Source organism: Aegilops tauschii, chromosome 4 (genome assembly GCF_002575655.3).
Source record: "Aegilops tauschii subsp. strangulata cultivar AL8/78 chromosome 4, Aet v6.0, whole genome shotgun sequence".
Classification (NCBI taxonomy): Eukaryota; Viridiplantae; Streptophyta; class Magnoliopsida; order Poales; family Poaceae; genus Aegilops; species Aegilops tauschii.
In genome coordinates this window covers 181,119,718-181,141,319 of record NC_053038.3, presented here as the reverse complement: position 1 = coordinate 181,141,319, position 21,602 = coordinate 181,119,718, and the positions used below count along the sequence as shown (strand labels likewise).

The following is a 21,602-nucleotide window of genomic DNA, read 5'->3' as shown; positions in this document are numbered from 1 at the left end:
AGAGGCTTACTAGGGACATGGTGTTGTCTATGTATCCACACATGTATCTGAGTTTCCTATCAATACAATTCTAGCATGAATAATAAACGATTATCATGAACAAGGAAATATAATAATAACCTATTTATTATTGCCTCTAGGGCATATTTCCAACAAAACCGCCCTGCCCTGGAGACGCGGCGGCGGTGACGGCGTCTCCCGGAGATCGGCGGGGCGACCCCGGGGACAGGTATTCAAGCCGCCCTGCCCTGGATCCGCGGCGGCAGGGTCTCCCCTCGGACGGCGGCTTCTCCCCTGCTTCTTCCCTCGGACGGAGGCGGCGGCGTCTTCCCTTGGCGGTTTCGTCCCCTCCCCTCGGCGGCGGGGTCTCCCCTCGTACGGCGGCGGCAACGAAAGAACTATCGAGAGGATGGAGATCGGGGATAGGATCGACAGGCTGGTTTTTTGCAGGGTGGGGTGTGGGAGGTGACGAAAAAAACCAGCGAAAAAACCGTACGTGGGATGTGGGAGTGAGGAAGAAAATAAACCGGTGTTGGTGGGACGAAAAAACCGTGAAAGCGAGACTACCAACTGCTCCATTAGGAGTAGAGATTTTCCGTATATATATAAAAGACCCATCGTGATCGTGCTGGCGGAAATGTACGTGCATGTGTTTCAGCCCGTACATTAGGCGCATGTGTTTCAGCCCGTAGTTCTTGTTGGGCCGAAACCCAGCGCAGCCTTCGTGCTTAATACAGCCGCCTAACGGCGTAGATTTCTCACACAAAGCCTCTTGTCCAAGCGCAGCTAGGGTTTTGCTCCGCCGCAACGCACGATCCAGATCCCCACACTTCCCTAACCCTACCCAACCCTACACCTCCCGGCGGCGGCGGCAGCAGCGGCAGCGGCAGCGGCGAGCAGCAGTCAGCGGCAAGATGAGGCCTATTCTCATGAAGGGGCACGAGCGCCCGCTCACGTTCCTGAAGTACAACCGGGACGGCGACCTGCTGTTCTCATGCGCCAAGGACCACACCCCCACCGTCTGGTACGCCGACAACGGCGACCGCCTCGGCACCTACCGCGGCCACAACGGCGCGGTATGGTCCTGCGATGTCTCCCGCCACTCGACGCGTCTCATCACGGGGAGCGCCGACCAGACTGCCAAGCTCTGGGACGTCAAGACGGGGAAGGAGCTCTTCACCTTCAGGTTCGACGCCCCCGCGCGCTCCGTGGACTTAGCCATCGGCGACCACCTGGCGGTCATCACCACCGACAGTTTCATGGGGAATATGCCCACCGCGCAGGTCAAGCGCATCGCCGAGGACCTGCAAGAACGTACGGTTTACTCTTCTCCGCCTGGAAGTTTCTAGATGTCTAGTTGTGACGTGAATGTGGATTTTATAGTGTGCGTTTGTGGTTTGCAGAGACGGAGGAGTCAGCGCTTGTGATCTCCGGCATCACGGGGAGGATTAACAGGGCCGTGTGGGGGCCCGGCAACCGGACCATCATCACCGCCGGTGAGGATGCCACCATCCGCATCTGGGACTCTGAGGTTAGCACCCCAAGCTTGCGCGTAGTCTTGTCGAGTCATGCTGGAGATTAGTCCTGTGGCCTATTAGGGTGTCTGGTGCCATATACCTGTGGCAATTTGCTCTTGGTAGGAACTTGCAACTATTGTTGCATGATTGTCGATGTAGTGGTTGTAATGTAAAATGTTACTTGAGCTCAGTGCTTTATATTTCACACGCGACCTGAATTTCCCTGTCATGTGGTCTGATTCTGTGAGTTTCTTATAGACAACAACTCCTTGAATTGACACAGCAAACAGTTAGTATCTGTAAATCTGGCCATATCTTGTGGGGAACCGCTAGGCATCAGAGTACTGATGCCTAGCATTTTATCAGACCAGTAGAGAGGCGTTGGATTGGATCCCATGCAGCCGTTGGATACGCAAGGCACCTTCCGTTGAGTCTTCCCAAAACTGAAACTAGTTAATGCTGATTACCTGTGATTCCGCTGCTGGATTTCAGCAGGTTGATTACTAGTCCTTTTAACGTACGTCTCTAGTATAGTATGTAGCTTGCTTCCATATAAATCGATGCTTCCTACATATAAATCGATGCTTTTTCGGATTGTTTTCTCCGTTCTTCATAATCTGCAATATGTGAAACCGTACATGTGACAAACCCGGTGCATCTGATGCATTCATTTTTTTTAATAGTGGAAGCATATCAATTTATTTTGCTTCTATCAGCTAGCAAATTTGCTTCCATATCAACTGTATATTATTTTTTGTCCAACGTGACAATATATTTTGCATCGTCTAGGCTCAATGCCTTGCAATCTGGTATCTGCATCCGAATAAATAGAAATTTGCTTCCACATAATTTGTAATTTGCATCCATAGAATTTGAAATCTGAAACATCTTTTCAACCTTTGTTACAGACTCTTACAAAGAAATTAAATTGGAACTTGTTCTCCAAAGAATATGGTATCTGCATCTGAATAAATATGAATTTGCTTCCAAAGAATTTGGAATTTGCATCCAAAGAAATGAGTATTTGCATCAAAAGAAATGAGTATTTGCATCCATAGGATTTGGAATCTGAATCGAAAGAATTCATAATTTGTTTTTTTTGCAACAAAACTGATGCCTTGCTTCGAGAGATATATACTTTGCTTCTTAATCAACATGATACTATTTTCAGACAAGAAGAATTGCTTCCATACAAATATAGGCCTCCTTTGGTTTAGAGGAATCTTAATTTCATAGGATAGGATTTTTATAGGAAAAATTCCTTTAGAGCCCTTTGGTTTGTAGGAATGGAATCCTATTCATATGGAGGAATTCTTCCTATCCTCCAAATTTCATAGGAAAATAAACATTAGCCTAGACTCAATGAAAAAAAATCCTATGATGTGAATCAAAGGGCATCTCCTTTCCTATTCCTACTCATAGGATTTGAGATACATGTCATCTCATTTCCTATGACTTTCCTATTCCTATGATTTTTCTATCCTATGAACCAAAGGAGGCCATAGATTTGTTTCCATTAAAAAGAAAAAGAAAAACTATATCATATCAAATAACATGGGTAGTGCTTCCATGGTGATGATCATGTGTCTCAATTAAATACAGAATTTGCTTCTATGATGGTCAGTAAGCTCCACACCATCTACTGCGGTGACACGCACTGCAATCAAAAGTGCGAGGACCTTGTCCCTTGCACTGTTTCCATGCGGACATATGTGATGCTTCTTCCTAACTTCTTATGTGCTTCCTGCAACCAGAGTACACAAACATGTGACGGGTTAGCAAACTCTGATGAACAAATCCAAGAGATGGGGAAGAAAGAACTCAAGAACTACAATGCTTCAAACAATGAAAAAATATTCCTTGCATGGGGGATTGACACACTAACCTTCAACTCCGATCAGGGGCTCTTCAAAGAGGGGAACACCGGAGTGCACTGCTTGTTGTTCGGCCTTCTGGTGCTACTCTGACCTGGGAGGTAAACCGTCAAAGCAGCAATCACGGAGGGGAAGTTGGGCTCGGCCATCTAATGCCAGGAAGGCGCACCTGCACACCTGCAATGTTGCCAGGGGGCGCATCGATGGAGAGGAAAGAGGGAGGAGCAGTGGAACGGACCTGAGCAGTGAGGTGGAGAGAAATGGAGGAACATATCTAACCAGGTGATGGGCGGCGCAATCGTAGAGAAGGCGAGTAGTGCCATGGCGAGCTAGGGAGGTTCATGCGAGGGGGTCTTGGGATGGATTAACGGGATAGGATTATGCGGGTGGTTAGTAATGAGGTGATGTGCTTTTTTTGTTTTGAAAACGACCAGAGATAAGATGTATTGGCCGTGGGATTCAGCTAGAATGGACGGTAGTCCATTGGTCTGACGCGGTGCTTCTGATCAGACTATAGATTATAAGTGTTACCCTATCTTGTGGCTGCTTAGTACGTAGTCCACCTTACTAGAGTTTTCCCGCACTAGAATGCAATTTTCTTTCCGTGGGTCTTCCATTAGAAAGAATGAAGGAACCAATAGGTTATCTCCTGCAAAGTTTACATGCCACTCTCTCGTCATTCAATGTATGTTGTACATGCCAGGTGTTTAATTAAATCAGTATGTACAATGTTGCTTTCCCATTTTGTATGATATTGTGCATTATGTTTTATTTTCTCTGGGCTTGTAGACCGGAAAGCTGCTGAAGGAGTCAGACAAGGAGGTTGGACATCAGAAGGCAATTAGCTCACTGTCAAAATCCTTAGATTGGTCTCATTTCCTCACAGGTTCCTTGGATAAATCTGCCAAGGTGATACTTTTGGGATTGCTGCCCTGATAACCTGTTCATACTTTATTTTTTAACGTATGGATTTTTCTGACATATCTGCTATGTCGCAGCTATGGGATGCAAGAACACTGACCCTGATAAAGACATATGTCACAGAGCGACCGGTTAATGCTGTTGACATATCTCCTACTCTTGATCATGTATGCTCCTGTATCTGTCACCTTATCTATGCCATTGTTCTTAAGTTGCTGCAAGCATTTGAATATATAAGCTCTCTCAAAGCACATGGGGTTGTCTCTTGAATTCTTGGTCTTTTTACAAGCTAAAAGTGTATATTTTTGTGGGCAATTATGAAGTTCGGATTGACTATGAATTTGGTCTAGAATGTGTTCCTTGCAGTCAGCCCTTTGGGTAATTAATGAAGTTGGATAGGATTACCGCGTATATGCTCTGGTCTTGAGTGTCACATATTTTTGTCCTGCCCATCTATTTCCTAACTTTGATTTCTTGCTCTCTTTAATTAAGGCCAAGTTTCTCAAAGTGTGTAAACCAGGATTCCTTTGCATATTTGTTATCTTAGTTTTTCTGCATCTGTGTTTAATGCTCATCCCATGCATTCATGATTCTGAACTAAATTGGTACATTATAATGGTCTATTTGTTATTTATTCTACGGAAACTCATTTCTATGTGTGTTTGTATTTTTTGAACATCATACTTCTTGCTATCCTTAGGTGGTTATTGGAGGTGGCCAAGATGCTATGAATGTTACTATGACAGATCGCCGTGCGGGTAAATTTGAGGCCAAATTTTTCCACAAGGTGAGCTAGATTCCTTTGCATATATTTACACAGATGGCTCTTGACTTCCTATGGGAGGTTACTTTCTGTATGTGTATATATTGTCAACTTCTGTAACAGGATTTTGTTGTCAATCTCAGATTTTAGAAGAAGAGATTGGTGGTGTTAAAGGACATTTTGGACCTATCAATGCATTAGCATTTAATCCTGATGGGAGGAGGTTAGTTCATACTCTGTTTGTATTTTGATTTCTTATGTTTGTATTTTGCCTCTGCGTTTGGGTTTGTGATATGCCATTTAGATTCATGGCGATATACACTATTCTGAGTCTTTAGGATGTCGTCAAATGTTATGAAATCAGAGCTTGATTTTGAATATTATATGTGTTCAGTAACCCTGTTGTTGATCCCTTATATTTACATTGTGCCTCTCACGTTGGGTTTGCAATATGCCTCTGTTCCTGAGTATGCTAAAATCTGCTCAATGATTAAGCCATGTAGATTCATGGTGATATACGCTATTCTGAGTCTTTACGATGTCATCACATGTTATGAGAGCAGATCTTGTTATTGTTTTCTATTCATATTTATTTATCTTCAATGAGGGAAGATCATGGTGAAGTAATCCTCAATCACCATTTTATTGTTTTCCATCCTAAGTCTTAAGTCATCCTCTGTATCGTAAATTCTACATGGGGATTGACTTTTGGCTTGTCACACATTGCTTGTCTGTGCTATCTGTTTGTGACATATTTTGTTTCCTTTGTTCCAGTGCCCTGCCTTCCTACCTTTTTCTGTTATGTTTTTAACTCAACATGTAGCTCAGTGATTAGAGCCAATTACATTGGCAATATATGCTATACTGATCATACTTTGATGAAAAGTTTATATGAGCTACATGAAGTAATCCTATATGACATTATACTTGTCATTTCCATCTGTTTGAGCACATGTTGTCTCCTTTGTATTTTGGTGCCTTTTCTTCACACCTTTTATCTTGTTGAATCACTCTCTTTTGTCATGTTTAGTAATAATGTTGCTCAGTGACTATAGCCAATTACATTGGCAATATACGCTACGCTGGCCTTGTTTTGATGCAAGGTTGGACATGAGAGCTATGTGGTCCCCATAATTTATTTTGGCAGATCAAACCTGCAATTGCTTGATCATGCTTTCTTGTGCATTCTTTTCTATTCTACCAGCTGGTTTGACATCTCAGTGATTTCAGTCCAATACTTTGGTCATATATGCTATTCTGAATATGTTGTAAAATAAACTTATGAGAGCTGCCAATCCTTTTTTTAATACTTCTATTATATTTCTTTTGTGATCTCTCATACATGTTTCTTTTGAGAAATAGGGGTTTTCAGCTCTTCTTTGAGCTTCAGTTCTTGTTATCTCATCTCTTACGAATTCCAGTTTTATTGACCCGTATTTTTCCATATAATGTTCTTAGCTTTTCGAGTGGTGGTGAGGATGGGTATGTGAGGCTACACCATTTTGATCCTGAGTATTTCAACATCAAGATGTAAGCCTGTGAATTTCTCAAGGTAAGGCTCATATTCCTTGGTAGACAAATGTGAATAACTGCAACTTAATACATTGTTCATTCAGTGTGCTTTTTCTTGAGCAATCTCAGCATATCGTCTTCTATGTTGTTTTGAAATGTCTTGTGCTTCAGGCTTATGCTTATATGTTCATTTCCTATCTTGTTTCAGGCTGCAGTTGAGAGACCTCCCTAGTACCCCGGAGAGAACATAGCTTTTTTTCGGCTCAATTTGTGAGAGAACTTGACTTAGCTGGATGGTCTACTATGTAATAGCACCTTTTCTTACAATCAGCAATGGAGATGCTTAAATGGGTGACATCGTGTTGCCTTCCCTGTCAGTTTTTTTATCCAAAACATTCTACTTTTGATTCGATGTCCATTCTGCTGAACATAGTACATCGATGCACAGCTAGGGGCGTGTTTTGTTACCTGCATCGTTTTTTTGTCCATTTGCATACTTGTCCTAGTTGGGTCTGATTGAGCATATGCAGCAAAAAACCAACATCTGCATGTGATTGGTTGCCTGCATGTCCTCTCCCTGCATTGTAGTGATGCCTTTATGCACCGTGTTTTGTTGCTTGCATTGTATGTGAGTGCATGTTGTTTTGGTTACATATGGGCATAGAGTTGTGACCATCTTGTACCTTACTTGGTGAGCTTACCAATATAGCCCTGACGGTCGATCCACCATGCTAACCTCAACTTTGCTACATTAATGCTCAAACCCTCTTTCGTGGTTACTGTCGCTACCCTTGGAACCCTACCTTCGAACACCACATACGACTTGCCCATATCACTTGCCCTGAGAAGTTCAAGCCACAAGCATTCAAACACACAAACAACAAGCAATGAAGGACTCTAGAAGCAAGCAATGGAGCAGAAGAGCATCAGTAAGCATGCATGATCATAGCAAGTGTCATCCTACCACCACATCCAAAAAAGAGTGTAATCCTACCATCTGAGGATCACCATGAGGGGTTAGTATATACCACCTCATCAAAATATACCGACCATAAAATTCTTTTTCAGTCCTAACTACACAAAATATACGTCGTCATGCATGCCGTCGCCACGAGCAGAACACTAGTAGTAGTGCTTGCCCAGCCAGGTCCTCAGCAGAGCAACCTGTGGGCTGCTCCCATGGCAACAAACCCAACACCTTGGGCTTTGTTGTCCAGAAGGTGGCTGAAAGCCACCATGAGAGCCTACTGTAGCCTTTCTGCTCCATGACGGTGCCGTAGAGCTCAAGGTGGACGTCCACACTCTTGCTCTCCCTGATTGCGGTGGCCACCTCCTTCATTGCCTCAGCCATGCTGCTGAAGACGCTCAGCTCCTCCTTCATGAAGCTCGCCCGCTTCCTCTTCCTATCAAGCACAATAACGTGCTCACCATCCTTCTCAGGAGCATCAATGTTGATGGTGTTTGACTCCTGGGTGTCTGGATACTCCGGCATCGGCGAGCCCAGCGGCCGATCAGAGCCCATGGCATGCTTGCGGTTGCCAGCTCGAAGGAGAAGATCTGCTACATGTGGTAGTTCTGGATAGGGGTGTTTAGGAACTCTGCGTCATTGGGGTGAGCCTAAGAAGAAACAGGGCAGAGAGGTTAGCTAGTATGGCAATGGTTCATAGGCTTAAACTGCTGGTTTGTTAGAATGGCATGGTTTGTGAGCTAACCGCGACGTGGCCTTGGTAGTGCTCCGCCTCCAGAAGAATCGAGCAGGTGTCCTCATCCCATGAAGCATCGCTGAGGTCTCTGAGCTTGGACGCGGTGATCCACCTCTCTCCCACTTCCTCAGGTGGTTGTATACCTGGGTCGAGGTGACCTCCTGTCCACAGAAGTCGAACACCTGTTTTGCAATAAGGTTCAAGTGCACCTCCTTGAAGCCCTTGTCAGTCCTCACCCCACTAGTTATGATCTCACACATCTTGTTAAGCACAATAGTGGAGAGGAACGACTGCCATTTCATGCTATCCCCCTGCCATCCTTCTTCTCCTTTGCGGATGACTTTTTGAGTAGCAGCATGAGCAACGACATTGGGCTGAGCCAACACAAATGGAGAAACCATAGGCGGCACCTCAAAAACCTCTGAATCAAGAGGCATCTGCTCCATAGGAGGCTGGGAGTCCTCGATGTACGACGGCGGGAACTGACTCTCGGCGGGAACTGACTAAACTCTTGCGTTCGCGTGGTCATGTCCTACAAACGTAAGCGTCATCAACACCACAAGACACTACACATGGATAGTAGGAGCATGGACAGATCGAATTAGCAGTAAGACAAGCACACATGGCTAATCTAGTTGAAGATAGCACAAGCATACCACAACTCAACACAGCATGACAGAGCACTAATCGTGGACAACAGAGTACTCATCATGGACATATGGATGATCTTGTTCAACGCTTGCACACTAGCATACCATCAATCCATCCATGACCACTAGCTACCAACACTTGCCCAGATGGAAACAACCCCTAGCATGCTCCAAATCCATCACAACTAGCTACTACAACATCACAGTCAAACAGATCGGACGACCTAACCCTAGCACATGGACAGATCTAACTAGAACTAGTAGAGAGGAGGTGGTGATTCAACTTACAGACGCCATCGGAACGGCCGTGGAGGAGGTGCCTGGCACACCGGAGAGGAGGAGGAGCCGGACCCGCCGCCGCAGTCAACCGATTGCCGGAGTAGTTGCCCCGCTTACCTCGTCGTCTAAGTGGATCCGCGCCGGAGGGAAAGTCGAGAGAGGGGAACTGGTGGCGGGAGTTCTGCCGCGGCGGTCACCCTCGATATATAGGGCGACCGAATCTGCGGGCGGTGACTCGAATTCGTCCTGCCGCTTTTTCGGAGATGCACCATCGCTCTCGCCATCTCCCTCCCCTGCGCGTCGTTCCCTTCCCCTGCATCGTTCGAGCCTGGCTTGCTGGAAACGACGATTCGGCTGTTCCTAGCGGGCCTGGCTGAGGGGTGCTTTGAGGTTCGTGCTATGCGGGCCAAACAGTAAACACATGCATCCAAACAGCCCAATTTCATCCCGCGCAGACCTGGCCCGACCTAATGCAGGCTACCAAACGCATCCTAGGTGGTGTTGTTTTGTCAAGCTCAAGAATTACATGTTACTTAGTCGCTGAGCCTACTGAGACATTGGCGCCTTGAATTGACACGATTGGATTTCCAGTCACATAAATGCTACTCACTCCGTCCCATAATATAAGAGCGTTTTTGACACTACATTAGTGTAAAAAACACTCTTATATTAAAGGACTGAGGGAGTAGTATATATTGGTATGTATCGCCAGCTTCTAAAACGGCAGTCCAAAAATTATTCGTTCATTGGATTCCAAACTTGACATGTGCAACGCTTTTGATATGGATCCAAGAATACTGCCGCTCGCCCCTGAAGTAAAACTACCTTGACTACTTGATTTGTATTCGAAAAAGATAGTTTCCATCATATAATTTTTATGAACTAATTTAAATTTCACTAGTTAATTTTATAGTCCAAGTTTGACACTAAATACGACGGGCCCAATAAACCTGGACGGAGGGAGTATTCCATAATCCAGCCCTTTTTCTAAAGCGCCATGATCTAAGCATTTCCAACCGAGTTGAATTCCAGTCTTGTCACTTTCCCATCATCCCTTTTCAAAAGAGACTATGTGATAGAAACCCACATGCCCACTCTTCTACCCCCTCTACCCTACATGTATAGGGGCCTCGAGATCTCCATGACCTGATATCACTACACAAAACAACTTATGTTTCCAAAGTGAAGAGGTTTCCCCACACCTATCTCTATGAAACTTCCTTTGAAATGAACGGAAACCATGACCATGCCTCCAGTAAGAAGATCGAGGAATCGGTGCTGGCGCTCCTGGTTCATGGGATCCTAGGCGGCTGGCGGGCAAAGAAAGGGCGCGGGGCGTTGTAACGCCCACGATGCGGCTATATCTCCCACGTGTCGAGGCACGACTTAGAGGCATAACCGCATAGTGGTTTGTCGCAAGAAGGGTCATCTTCACACAATCCCATGTAATGAACAAGAATGGGATAAAGTGTTGGCTTACAATCGCCACTTCACACAATACATAAATATAATTCATACATCATTCAAAATACAAACATATAGACCGACTACGGTCAAGATCCAAATGAAAATAAGACAACCCCAAATGCTAGATCCCCGATCGTCCCAACTGGGCTCCACTACTGATCATCAGGAAAAGACACATAGTAACGACCACGTTCCTCGTCGAACTCCCACTTGAGATCGACCCCATCATCTGCACTGGCATCGTCGGCACCTGCAACTGTTTTGGTAGAATCCGTGAGTCACGGGGACTCAGCAATCTCACACCCGCGAGATCAAGACTATTTAAGCTTATAGGAAAGGATGGTGTAATGAGGTGGAGCTGCAGCGGCAATAAGCATATATGGTGGCTAACATACGCAAATAAGAGCGAGGAGAGAAGCAAAGGAACGGGCGTCATCTAGCAATGACCAAGAAGTGATCCTGAACTCCTACTTACGTCAATCATAACTCAGACCGTGTTCACTTCCCGGACTCCGCCGAGAAGAGACCATCACGGCTACACACGTAGTCGATGTATTTTAAATGGGTCAAGTGACAAGTTCTCTACAACCGGACATTAACAAATTCCCATCTGCCTCATAACCGCGGGCACGGCTTTCGAAAGATAATACCCTGCAGGGGTGTCCCAACTTAGCCCATCATAAGCTCTCACGGTCAACGAAGGATAAACCTTCTCCCGGAAAGACCCGATCAGTCTCGGAATCCCGGTTTACAAGACATTTTGACAATGGTAAAACAAGACCAGCAAAGCCGCCCGAATGTGCCGACAAATCCCGATAGGAGCTGCACATATCTCGTTCTCAGGGCACACCAGATGAACACTACGTACAGCTAAAACCAATCCTCGGGTTTCCCCAAGGTGGCGCTGCAAGTGGCTCTAGTTTGGACCAGCACTCAGAGGAACACTGGCCCGGGGGTTTAAATAAAGATGACCCTCGGGCTCGCGAAAACCCGGGGGAAAAGGCTTAGGCGGCAAATGGTAAAACCAAAGTTGGGCCTTGCTGGAGGAGTTTTATTCAAGGCGAACTGTCAAGGGGGTCCCATAAATCACCCGACCGCGTAAGGAACGCAAACTCAAGGAACATAATCCCGGTATCTCAGTAACTAGGGCGGCAAGAGTGGAACAAAACACCAGGCATAAGGCCGAGCCTTCCACCCTTTACCAAAATATATAGATGCATTAATTAAATAAGAGATATTGTGATATCCCAACATATCCATGTTCCGACATGGAACAAACTTCAACTTCACCTGCAAATAGCAACGCTATAAGAAGGGCTGAGCAAAAGCAGTAACTTAGCCAAACAACGGTTTGCTAGGAAAGGGTGGTTAGGGGCTGACATGGCAAAATGGGAGACATGATATAGCAAGTGATAGGTAGCGCAGCATGGCAATAGAGCGAACAACTAGCAAAGCAAAGATAAAAGTGATTTCGAGGGGTGGTCATCTTGCCTGCAAGGTTCTCAGAGTTGTCGAAAGCTTGATCCTCGTAAGCGTACTCAACAGGTTCCTCGTTCACGAACTCGTCTCCCGGCTCTACCCAAGACAAGAACACAAGCAACGGAACCACAATCAATCACGAGGAATGCACAAGCAACATGATGCAAAACATGTATGATATGCGAGATATGATATGCGATGCCTATGCGTGCTCCGGAAGGAAAATGATGAACAAGGCAGTAACTTGGCAACCCAAGCATGCCACTGGAAAGATGAGATGATTTTGGTCGAAATCGATATAAAGTTCACCGGAAACGGATGCACGGTTTGCAAATGGCAAGCAAAACAAGAATGACACGAATCTGCGATTAACAGCATGATAGCACTTAAAATGCAATAAGTAACAATGCTACAGCACTCCAATATAGCAACAAAGCATATGACAGTAATCTACAGGGGATGCTTGACAAAAGATGAACACTGAGCTACGGCTAGATCACGCAAAAGTGCAAAAGATAACAGGATCGCAGACTTAGTGAAAAACTGGACATGGCAGAAAACATCATCAGGTAGCAATGTTCAGAGCACGAAATCAACATGCTACAGGAACTTAACATAACAAAATAAGGCATTGCAGTATTATACTAAATGCATATGACAAAAGTCCCTTACTGACCATAAGCCAAAAAGGACCAGAAGATATGATGGTAAGCATGTAAACATAGCAAGTTTCGTTATCAGGTTTCAGACTTAGCAGAAAACAGAGCATGACAGAAATAACAATATGAAGGCCTCTTTGTGAGCTTGATGCACTCACTACAGAGTAATGCATGACAAAACAAGCACACCTACAGCAAGATGGCATGTTTATGAAGCTATCCACGGCAAGAACAAAAGCATAGCATGAATGAATCAACTACAATAAGCTTGGCAAGATTGCATATCATGTTAAGAATCTGTCAGAAATATTTTATAGCAAAAGTAGAGCAAGATTGAGTCATGATATGGCACTCCATAATTGCAAACAATTGAAGGAATGGATCAATTACAACAATTGCTACAAAACATCCTTACTGAACATCTCCAAAATATGCATGGATCTCCCTGTAGCATCAAGTTTACATGGCAACAAAATTACAGCAGACAAGGACTTAGAGAAATCGCTAAGTCCCTGAAATCAGAAACATTACGGAGCCTAATTTGCATGCTTGTGCTAGTCACCACAGAGATCACAAAAATACGTGGCATACACCCTTGGAAAGATGGCATGGCATACAACAAAACACATGTAGAGCTCATGCCCATAAGATGCACAGAATTAAAGATACAAAAATGACAAATCTCCAAGTTCTGATAAGAACCAGAGGATAACAGCAACTAGCCCTCTTCCAACAGAGATTTGGATATCAAGATTACCTCTAATGAACATGGTGCAATTGAACCAAATGTAGAGCATCACGAGACGAACACTTTGACATATCACACGCGTGAATCGGAGCTACATGCAAGAAGTTATGCACTAAGGAACATGAGCACTTATCGTCAAAATCGAAAAAACTTGGGGAAAAAGAGGGCTCGGGTCAACCTTGCTACAGTACCCGCACGGATATGGATCGGGACTGCTCGAGGGGCTCGGGCTCGGCCTCGCCGGCGACGGCCGGAGGAGAGGGAGGAGAGGCCGGAGGGAGGAGGAGGCGGACGGCGGGGCACGGCGCGCCGGCGGCGGAGGGTGGCCGCGGCGGCGGATGGCGGCGCCGGCGCGGGAGGCGGCGGGCGAGCGCGGGCTCGGGCGGCGGCGGATGGGCTCGGACGGGCCCTCCTCGGGCTCGCCGGGCCGGCGGCGGTGGGAGGCCGGAGGCGTGCCACGTGGCGGCGGCGGAGGAGATGGACGCGTCCGGCTCCGCCCGGACGTGTCCGGCGGCGGAGAGGGACGAGGGTTAGGGTTCGTCTGCGATTTGTTTACGGGAGGGGAAGGAGTTTTATAGGTAGAGGGAGCTAGGAGAGTCCAAATGAGGTGCGGTTTTCGCCCACACGATCGTGATCGAACGACCTAGAGCATGGAAGAGAGTTTGGTGGGTTTTGGGCTGGTTTTGAGGGGGTTTTTGCTGGACACTCAAATGGACTTTGCGGATGCCCGGTTAACCCTCGCCGCAGAAGTGCTAAATGTTATAATCTGCTGAAAGTTGTCATAACTTGTTGATTTGTCTTTTTCCTAGCATTTTGCGTGTTTACCTTTTGAGCATGATGTCAACATGTTTTAGGAGCATATTCATTCCATATTTACATTGGTGTAATCCATGCATTTTATGTGCCATGTGGTGACTAGCACAAGCTTGCAAAATAGGGTAGTTGCTGTTGCTGATTTCAATGACTTTTTTCTGCTAAGTCGTCTGCTACATTATCTTGCCATGTTAACATGATGCTACCATCAATTCCATGCAAAATCTGGAAATGCTCAGTAAGGATGTTTTGTAGAACTTGTTATGCTCTATGCATCAATGCCCTTGTTTGCATTTATAGCCTACTGTAGCGTGTTCTTAGCATGATCTAGAGTTGCTAAATAATGTTGCTGTCAGCCTGTTATCAGTAAGTCCAGTTTTGCCATGTGAATAGCTAGTGTTCTATGCATCCTATGACCATGTTCTTGCCATGAGTAGTTGCACAAATATGCCTTCTTACTGTTGGCTACATTCACATGCCATGAAATGCTTTGTGGTGAGTTGCTCAAGCTCTCAAAAATGCCTACATGTCGCTATTTCTGCCATGTTTACTAAATTCCACCAAGTCTGTGAATCTGTTATCGTTTGCAATCTTTCGATGATGTTTTGAGCATGTTCTACTGCTTTCTAGCAGTAACTCAGTGATCATGTTTTGTAGTGCTCTACCTGTACATGCTTGCCATGCCCTTTGATGCCATGACATCTTCCTGTAGCATATACTTGTGTTTTCTCAAATATGCATTATGAATCTGTTTTCAGCCTTACTCTGTTTTTCACTAAGTCTGAGAATCTGTTATGACTTGCTTACTTGTCTTGATGAATGCCATTGATCTACAGGTTACATGGAGATGCTTAGTAATCACGTTTTGCCATGTATAAACTGTACTTTAATGCCATGCTTTTGGTTGCCATGATATTGCATTGTAGCATGTTTGTTTCATGCCTCCAACATGTCAACATGTTAATCCTGCTCACATGTATACCCTGTTTTTCACCGTCTTAATCTTTGTTATAAAGTTGTTTTTTGCATTGATCTCATTGCATTAATCCTGATGCCTATGAACCTGAACCTTGATGTTGTTTGAAGCATGTAACCTGTACTTTGAGTGCATATCAAGTTTGTGTCCATATGTTATTGGAACCACCACCCTAAACCCTAGCTCTACCTCTCTCTCTCGCTGCACCTCGCTTGCCCTCTGCGCTCGAATGACAGAAACAGGAGGAAGAAGAAGGAGGAAGAACACGGTGGACACGGTGGTTTTTTTCGGCGCACGTACGCCTTTCTTTTTCCCTCAAGCACGAACTCGACGTGTCAACGAGCTACACAGAGGTGAGGGGTTTTTATACCCGCGAGCACTGACATGCCAGGCCTCGCCCACACGCACTCGCTCCCCCCACTTCCCACGCCCCGCGCGCTCCGGCCTCGCGCCCGCGCATCATGCACGTACACGATTGCCGCGGCCTGCCCGCGCGCCTGACGCGGTCGCCTCCCCTGGTCCCTCGCTAACAACCCCCGTGGCCCCGCCGGTGCCCTCTGCAGCTGGGCGCAATCCCGCTTGAAGTGGCCGCGCTCGCCGCATTTGTAGCAGCGGCCACGCTTGTTGCCGCCGCTACCCGATGCCACATTTCGTGCGTCGTTGTCGTCCCGTGATCTGCCTTGCTGCCGCTCCCGCGCTCGCCACTGCACCGCCGTGTATAGAAGCTACCCGTCCGCCCGCTCGCCGCTGCTCTGCCCGCGGCGCCGCACCCACTCGTCGAATGCACGCAACCGCCAAGCGCCTCGTCGTACGTCAGCTCCTCGAGGACGCAGAACTGCTCGATGCCGGCGACGACGGGGAAAAGCCGGTCCAGCACCGTGTGTAGGAGCTTCTTCACCAGCTCCGTGTCGCCCATCGTCTCGCCTAGGCCCGCGAACCGTGCCGCCATGCCTGCAAGCCTTCCGGCCTACGCGTCCAGAGACTCGCCGTCCTCCATCTTCAGCCGGTCCAGCTCGCCGCGCAGCGTCGCCCTCCTCGCCGCGCGTACCCGCTCGACGCCGACGAATCTCACCTTCAGGTAGTCCCATAACTCCCTGGCGGTGGGCTTCGTCGCCACCGAGAGCAGCACGTCCTCCGGCAGCCCCGACAGGATCATCGCCCGCGTGGTCTTGCACTTCTTGCCATTCACCGCCGCGACGCCCACTAGCGCCACCGCCTCCCACAGCGTGTGGGCATCGAGGATCGCCTGTGCCTTGATCGCCCACATGGTCTAGCCGTCTGGTGCGAGCACCGGCATCCCCATGGACACCGATCCGCCCGTGCTGCCTCCGCCGTGTGGAACCAGAGCCATCGACGCCGGCGATCTCCTGAACCTGAAGCTCTGATGCCAATTGTTGGAACCACCACCCTAAACCCTAGCTCTACCTCTCTCTCTCGCTGCACCTCGCTTGCCCTCTGCGCTCGAATGACAGAAACAGGAGGAAGAAGAAGGAGGAAGAACACGGTGGACACGGTGGTTTTTTTCGGCGCACGTACGCCTTTCTTTTTCCCTCGAGCACGAACTCGACGTGTCAACGAGCTACACAGAGGTGAGGGGTTTTTATACCCGCGAGCACTGACATGCCAGGCCTCGCCCACACGCACTCGCTCCCCCCACTTCCCACGCCCCGCGCGCTCCGGCCTCGCGCCCGCGCATCATGCACGTACACGATCGCCGCGGCCTGCCCGCGCGCCTGACGCGGTCGCCTCCCCTGGTCCCTCGCTAACAACCCGCGTGGCCCCATGCACACTCGCGCTAGCTCACACACACACACACACACACACACCTACGCTCAGGCACGCACGCACGCACCCGAGCCCTCCCACGGGCCGAGCCCGACACGGCCACCGCACGCACGCACGCGCACACCGCGCCCCGGGCTCGCCGCGGCTTATTGCCCAACATATGTTTCCTGTAGCACGTTGTTTCCTTGATTGCAAAGTTCTTAGTTGCTGTTTTGGGCAGATTGTGTTTGAAACTTGTATTGAGTGTATGTGTGTAACCGTTGCTCCGTTTTGAGCATGCTCTATATGAAACTTGCTTGGTTTTGCATGTAGAGTCATTATGCCATGTTGCACCCTTGTTTTGAAGTGTTTGTGATGTTGTTTTGCTTGCATTTGCATCAATGCCATGTTTAACTTGTTTTGCCCATATCTTCTAGGCCGTAGCTCCGAATTAAATGAACTTTATATGTAACTTGACTAGAAAGACACGTACATCATCTTGGTGCACTTTAACTTGCTGTTTAAAAACTTTAACTTAATGTTTTGTTCAGATCTGAACCAATTTCGAAATTTGCATATGAGGGCTTACCGGAATTGTTATATGTTGTTTCCGGCCTCATTTAAACTTGCTTTGATGTGTTGTTCTTGTATGCATCATCTCTTGCCATGAGTAGCATCATTTAGACTTGTGATGCATCATACTTGGTTGAGCATCATGTCATGTTTAAGTGTTGTGTGTTTACCATGTTGTTTGCTTCTTTCCAGTTGCGCTCCTTCTCGATAGTTCCTGTTTCGTTGCGATTGTGAGGATTCGTTCGACTACGCCCATTCGTCTTCTTCATGGACTCGATCTTCTTCCTAGAGGGATTTCAGGCAAGATGACCATCACCTTGGATCCCACTACTATCTTTGCTATGCTAGTTGTCTCGATGCTATCACTATGTCGCCCTACCCTCCACTTGTTTATCAAGCCTTCCAAATTGCCATGACAGCCTCTAACCTTTTTACCCTTCCTAGCAAACCGTTGTTTGGCTATGTTACCGCTTTGCTCAGTCCCTCTTATAGCGTTGCTAGTTGCTGGTGCAGTTGTAGGTTGTTCCATGTTGGGACATGGATATCATGGGATATCACAATATCTCTTATTTAATTAATGCATCTATACACTTGGTAAAGGGTGGAAGGCTCGGCCTTATGCATGGTGTTTTGTTCCACTCTTGCCGCCCTACTTTCTGTCATACCGGTGTTATGTTCCCTGATTTTTGCGTCCCTAACACGGTGAGGGTTTATGGGCCCCTCTTGACAGTTCACTTTGAATAAAACACTTCCAGCAAGGCCCAACGTTGGTTTTAACATTTGCCATAATAATATTGAACTCAATAATTAATTGGCATAGGGCGTCATGAACCCGAGGATTCTTTCTACATAAACAGGGGGGCCAGTGCCGATGGTGTTGGTCCCAAACGGGCAGCCTGCGGGGCCACCTCGGGGAAACTCGAAGGCTGGTTTTACTGGTAGCTTGACCCATCCGGACGTGGCCTGAGACGAGATACGCGCGGCTACTATCAGGGTGTCGGCACGCAGGGAGGTCTTGCTGGACTTGTTTTACCATTGTCGAAATGTCTTGTGCACCGGGATTCCGAGTCTGATCGGAGGGTCCCGAGATGGAGGATTGTCTCCGCGGATCGTGAGCTTGTCATGGGCTAAGTTGGGACACCCCTACAGGGTTAAAACTTTCGAGAGCCGTGCCCGCGGTTATGTGGCAGATGGGTATTTGTTAATATCCGGTTGTAGTGAACTTGAAGTAAACTCATTTAAAATACACCAACCGCGTGCGTAACCATGACTGTCTCTTTTCGGGGAAGTTCGAGAGGAGAACATGGTTGGGTTATCTTTGAATGTAAGTAGTTCAGGATCACTTATTGATCATTATTAGTTTGCGACCGTTTGCGTAGATTCTCATCTTACTCTTGTACTCGTAAGTTAGCCACCATACATTGCTTAGATGCTTGCTACAACCTCACCACTTACTCTTTCCATACCCATTAAGCTTTGCTAGTCTTGATACCCATGGTAATGGGATTGCTGAGTCCTCGTGGCTCATAGATTACTACAACAACAGTTGCAGGTACAGGTAATGCGATGATCATGATGTGAGAGCGATTGTTGCTTGTTTGGAATTCTTCTTCTTCTTTGTCGATCTTGGGTTAGGTTCCTGGTCGGCAGCCTGGGCTAGCAGGGTGGATGTCGTTTGAGTTTCTGTTTGTGTTTCATCCGTAGTTGGATGTTGTTCTCATGTATGACGTTTGATGTATTCATGTGGCATTTGTATGCCCTTTGTATGTATCCCCAGCTATTATGTACTGGTACAATGTAATGATATCCACCTTGCAAAAGCGTCTCCAATATGCGCTTCTATCCTTGGTGGGACCTTCAAGTTTCATTACGATAGAGTTGCATATTGGGCGTGACAAGTTGGTATCAGAGCCTCGACCGACCATAGGAGCCCCCTTGATTGTTCGTAGTTGGCCGTTGTCCAGTCTAGAAGAATTTTTTTCGGAGTCTAGTTATATCAGAGAGTAGCACTTCTTTTTACTCCTCAGCCCCTTCGTCGCTCTGGTGAGAATTCTTGACATAGGTGTTTTGATATACTCCTCTCCCCCTTAATTTTTTAGGATCACGTAGTTAGTTTTTGTTCATTGCGATGTCAGCTCTTTTCATCCGGCGCACTTCTCTTCAAGTGATTCGACCCTCTTTTGCAAGATCACTCCTCAGTTCATTCTCAATGACGTTGTTCCCCCATATGAAATTGTCTTTCTTTTTCCCACCCGCCCGCCCTTTTCTTCTCGGAGCCGGAGTCCGTAATCGAGTATCCATCCTACTCGTGCGAAGCCTTTGCATTCTTTCCTCAATTATTTCAACCAGTGCTTTCCTCTTCAAGTTATTCGTCGGTTCCCCGTTCCAAGTTGCCTTTGTTTTTCCCGCCCTCCCACCCCTTTTCTTCCCGGAGTCTGAGCCTCTATTCGAGCATCAATTTCATTCGTGCGGAGCCTCTTCAGTCTTTCTCAATTGTCTCAACCGGTGAATTATCGTCGACTTCATCATGGTTCATCTTGTTTTCTTTTCCGGTGGATTCAGTTCCAATTTTTGGGTTGATCACATTCTTTTCCTTTTCCTTAGCTCAAGTGTTTCCCCTTGCTCGTTTCTACTCTCGCCATTCTATCGTCCCGAAGTGTTGAAGACATCTCAGAAGATTCGTGTTTGTGTTCAAAATTAATTCGAGGTTGTCACCTCATTCGAGTCTTTCAATCGTTCCGGTGCATCATTTCTCATTCAAACAATCCTTTCCAACGGTGTTTCTTTTCAGTGGGCCCTAACCCACAGGTCTTTTCCCAGGATCTTGCCCGACTCTTCAAATTTTCCGGAGTTATTCTTAAATTGTTTTCGAAGTTTGACGTAAGAATAAATTTCATCAGTGAGATGCTTTTCCAAGATCGATTTCAAGTTATTTTCATTGTTGGCTCAACCTCTTCGCTTTTCATTCTCCCGGAGTGTCTCAACAGTTTTGGTCGTGTTCCTCGTCGTCATTTGAAGACCGAAGAAGAATTTTCCTCTAAATCTTGCTCCGTCCTTTTGAAGATTCATGGTTCAACTTCAAGATATTATCAAAAATTCTTAACGATTGTGAGCATTCCTTTTCTTACACATCCGGAGTATGTCAAGAGTTGTTTTCCATTTCGTTTCTTACGGAGGCCATCATTTAAGAAGACTTACTCGTTCTATGTTTCCAGCTTTGTCTCCAATTATTGGGAATTGACGTCTCTTTGTTCGTCTCCATATTCTCCGGTGCTTCGTTCAAGTAGTCTTTAGCCAGGTCGTGATCTCTTCGTTCTTTTGCATCTAAATCCCCTCAAGTATATTTGTTCTTTTAATTCTTGTGACGCCCGGGTAATTAAGCTACAGTAATCCCACGCTAATGGTGCCACGTTACCTCCGTTACTGTTGCTAATATATCGTTAGATCAAAACCGGTCCAAAATTCAAAGTTCAAAATCAAGCAAACAATAAAGTTTTCAAATATTAAAACTAAAATGTTCGGAGTGAACCAAATATTGCATAGATAATAATGGTGGAGAAACCTAACTTTAATAAAATGTTTAAGTGTTCAAAATAATTAAAATTAGAGTTTTAAATATTAAAATAAATGCCTTTTAAATTTTATAAAATTTTAAACTATTTTAATTTGGGTTGAGAATTAATGTGGCAATAGTATATTTAAAAGTATTAATTTAAGTGCTAGTGATAATTTTTATTAAACTAAAATAAAAGAAAACCAAAAGTAAAACAGTAAAAGAAAACTAAATAAAAAGAAAAGAGAGAAGCAAAACTAAATAAAGGGGACACCCCCCCCCCCGCACTGGGCCAACCGGCCCATCTGGCACCCAGGCCAACTGGCCCACCTAACCCCCTGGCCTATATGG

General features: G+C 46.3%; 1 protein-coding gene and 5 non-coding genes across 6 annotated transcripts; all 6 read left to right on the top strand.

The window, feature by feature from the left end:
• Positions 1 to 753: 753 nt before the first annotated feature.
• On the top strand, positions 754 to 6,999 carry LOC109763972 (eukaryotic translation initiation factor 3 subunit I). Its single transcript, XM_020322846.4, has 8 exons — positions 754 to 1,314; positions 1,404 to 1,531; positions 4,181 to 4,300; positions 4,390 to 4,479; positions 5,013 to 5,099; positions 5,219 to 5,298; positions 6,534 to 6,627; positions 6,796 to 6,999. The coding sequence occupies exons 1-7, from the start codon at positions 915 to 917 to the stop codon at positions 6,607 to 6,609; spliced, it is 981 nt and encodes a 326-aa protein (XP_020178435.1). The 5' UTR covers positions 754 to 914; the 3' UTR covers positions 6,610 to 6,627; positions 6,796 to 6,999.
• Positions 5,358 to 5,438, top strand: LOC120963651 (small nucleolar RNA U54). The gene has a single exon (XR_005755402.1). It is a non-coding gene; the product is annotated as a small nucleolar RNA U54 (small nucleolar RNA).
• Positions 5,556 to 5,637, top strand: LOC120963648 (small nucleolar RNA U54). The gene has a single exon (XR_005755399.1). It is a non-coding gene; the product is annotated as a small nucleolar RNA U54 (small nucleolar RNA).
• Positions 5,897 to 5,973, top strand: LOC120963647 (small nucleolar RNA U54). Its single transcript, XR_005755398.1, has one exon. It is a non-coding gene; the product is annotated as a small nucleolar RNA U54 (small nucleolar RNA).
• Positions 6,115 to 6,194, top strand: LOC120963650 (small nucleolar RNA U54). The gene has a single exon (XR_005755401.1). It is a non-coding gene; the product is annotated as a small nucleolar RNA U54 (small nucleolar RNA).
• On the top strand, positions 6,290 to 6,365 carry LOC120963649 (small nucleolar RNA U54). The gene has a single exon (XR_005755400.1). It is a non-coding gene; the product is annotated as a small nucleolar RNA U54 (small nucleolar RNA).
• Positions 7,000 to 21,602: the final 14,603 nt, after the last annotated feature.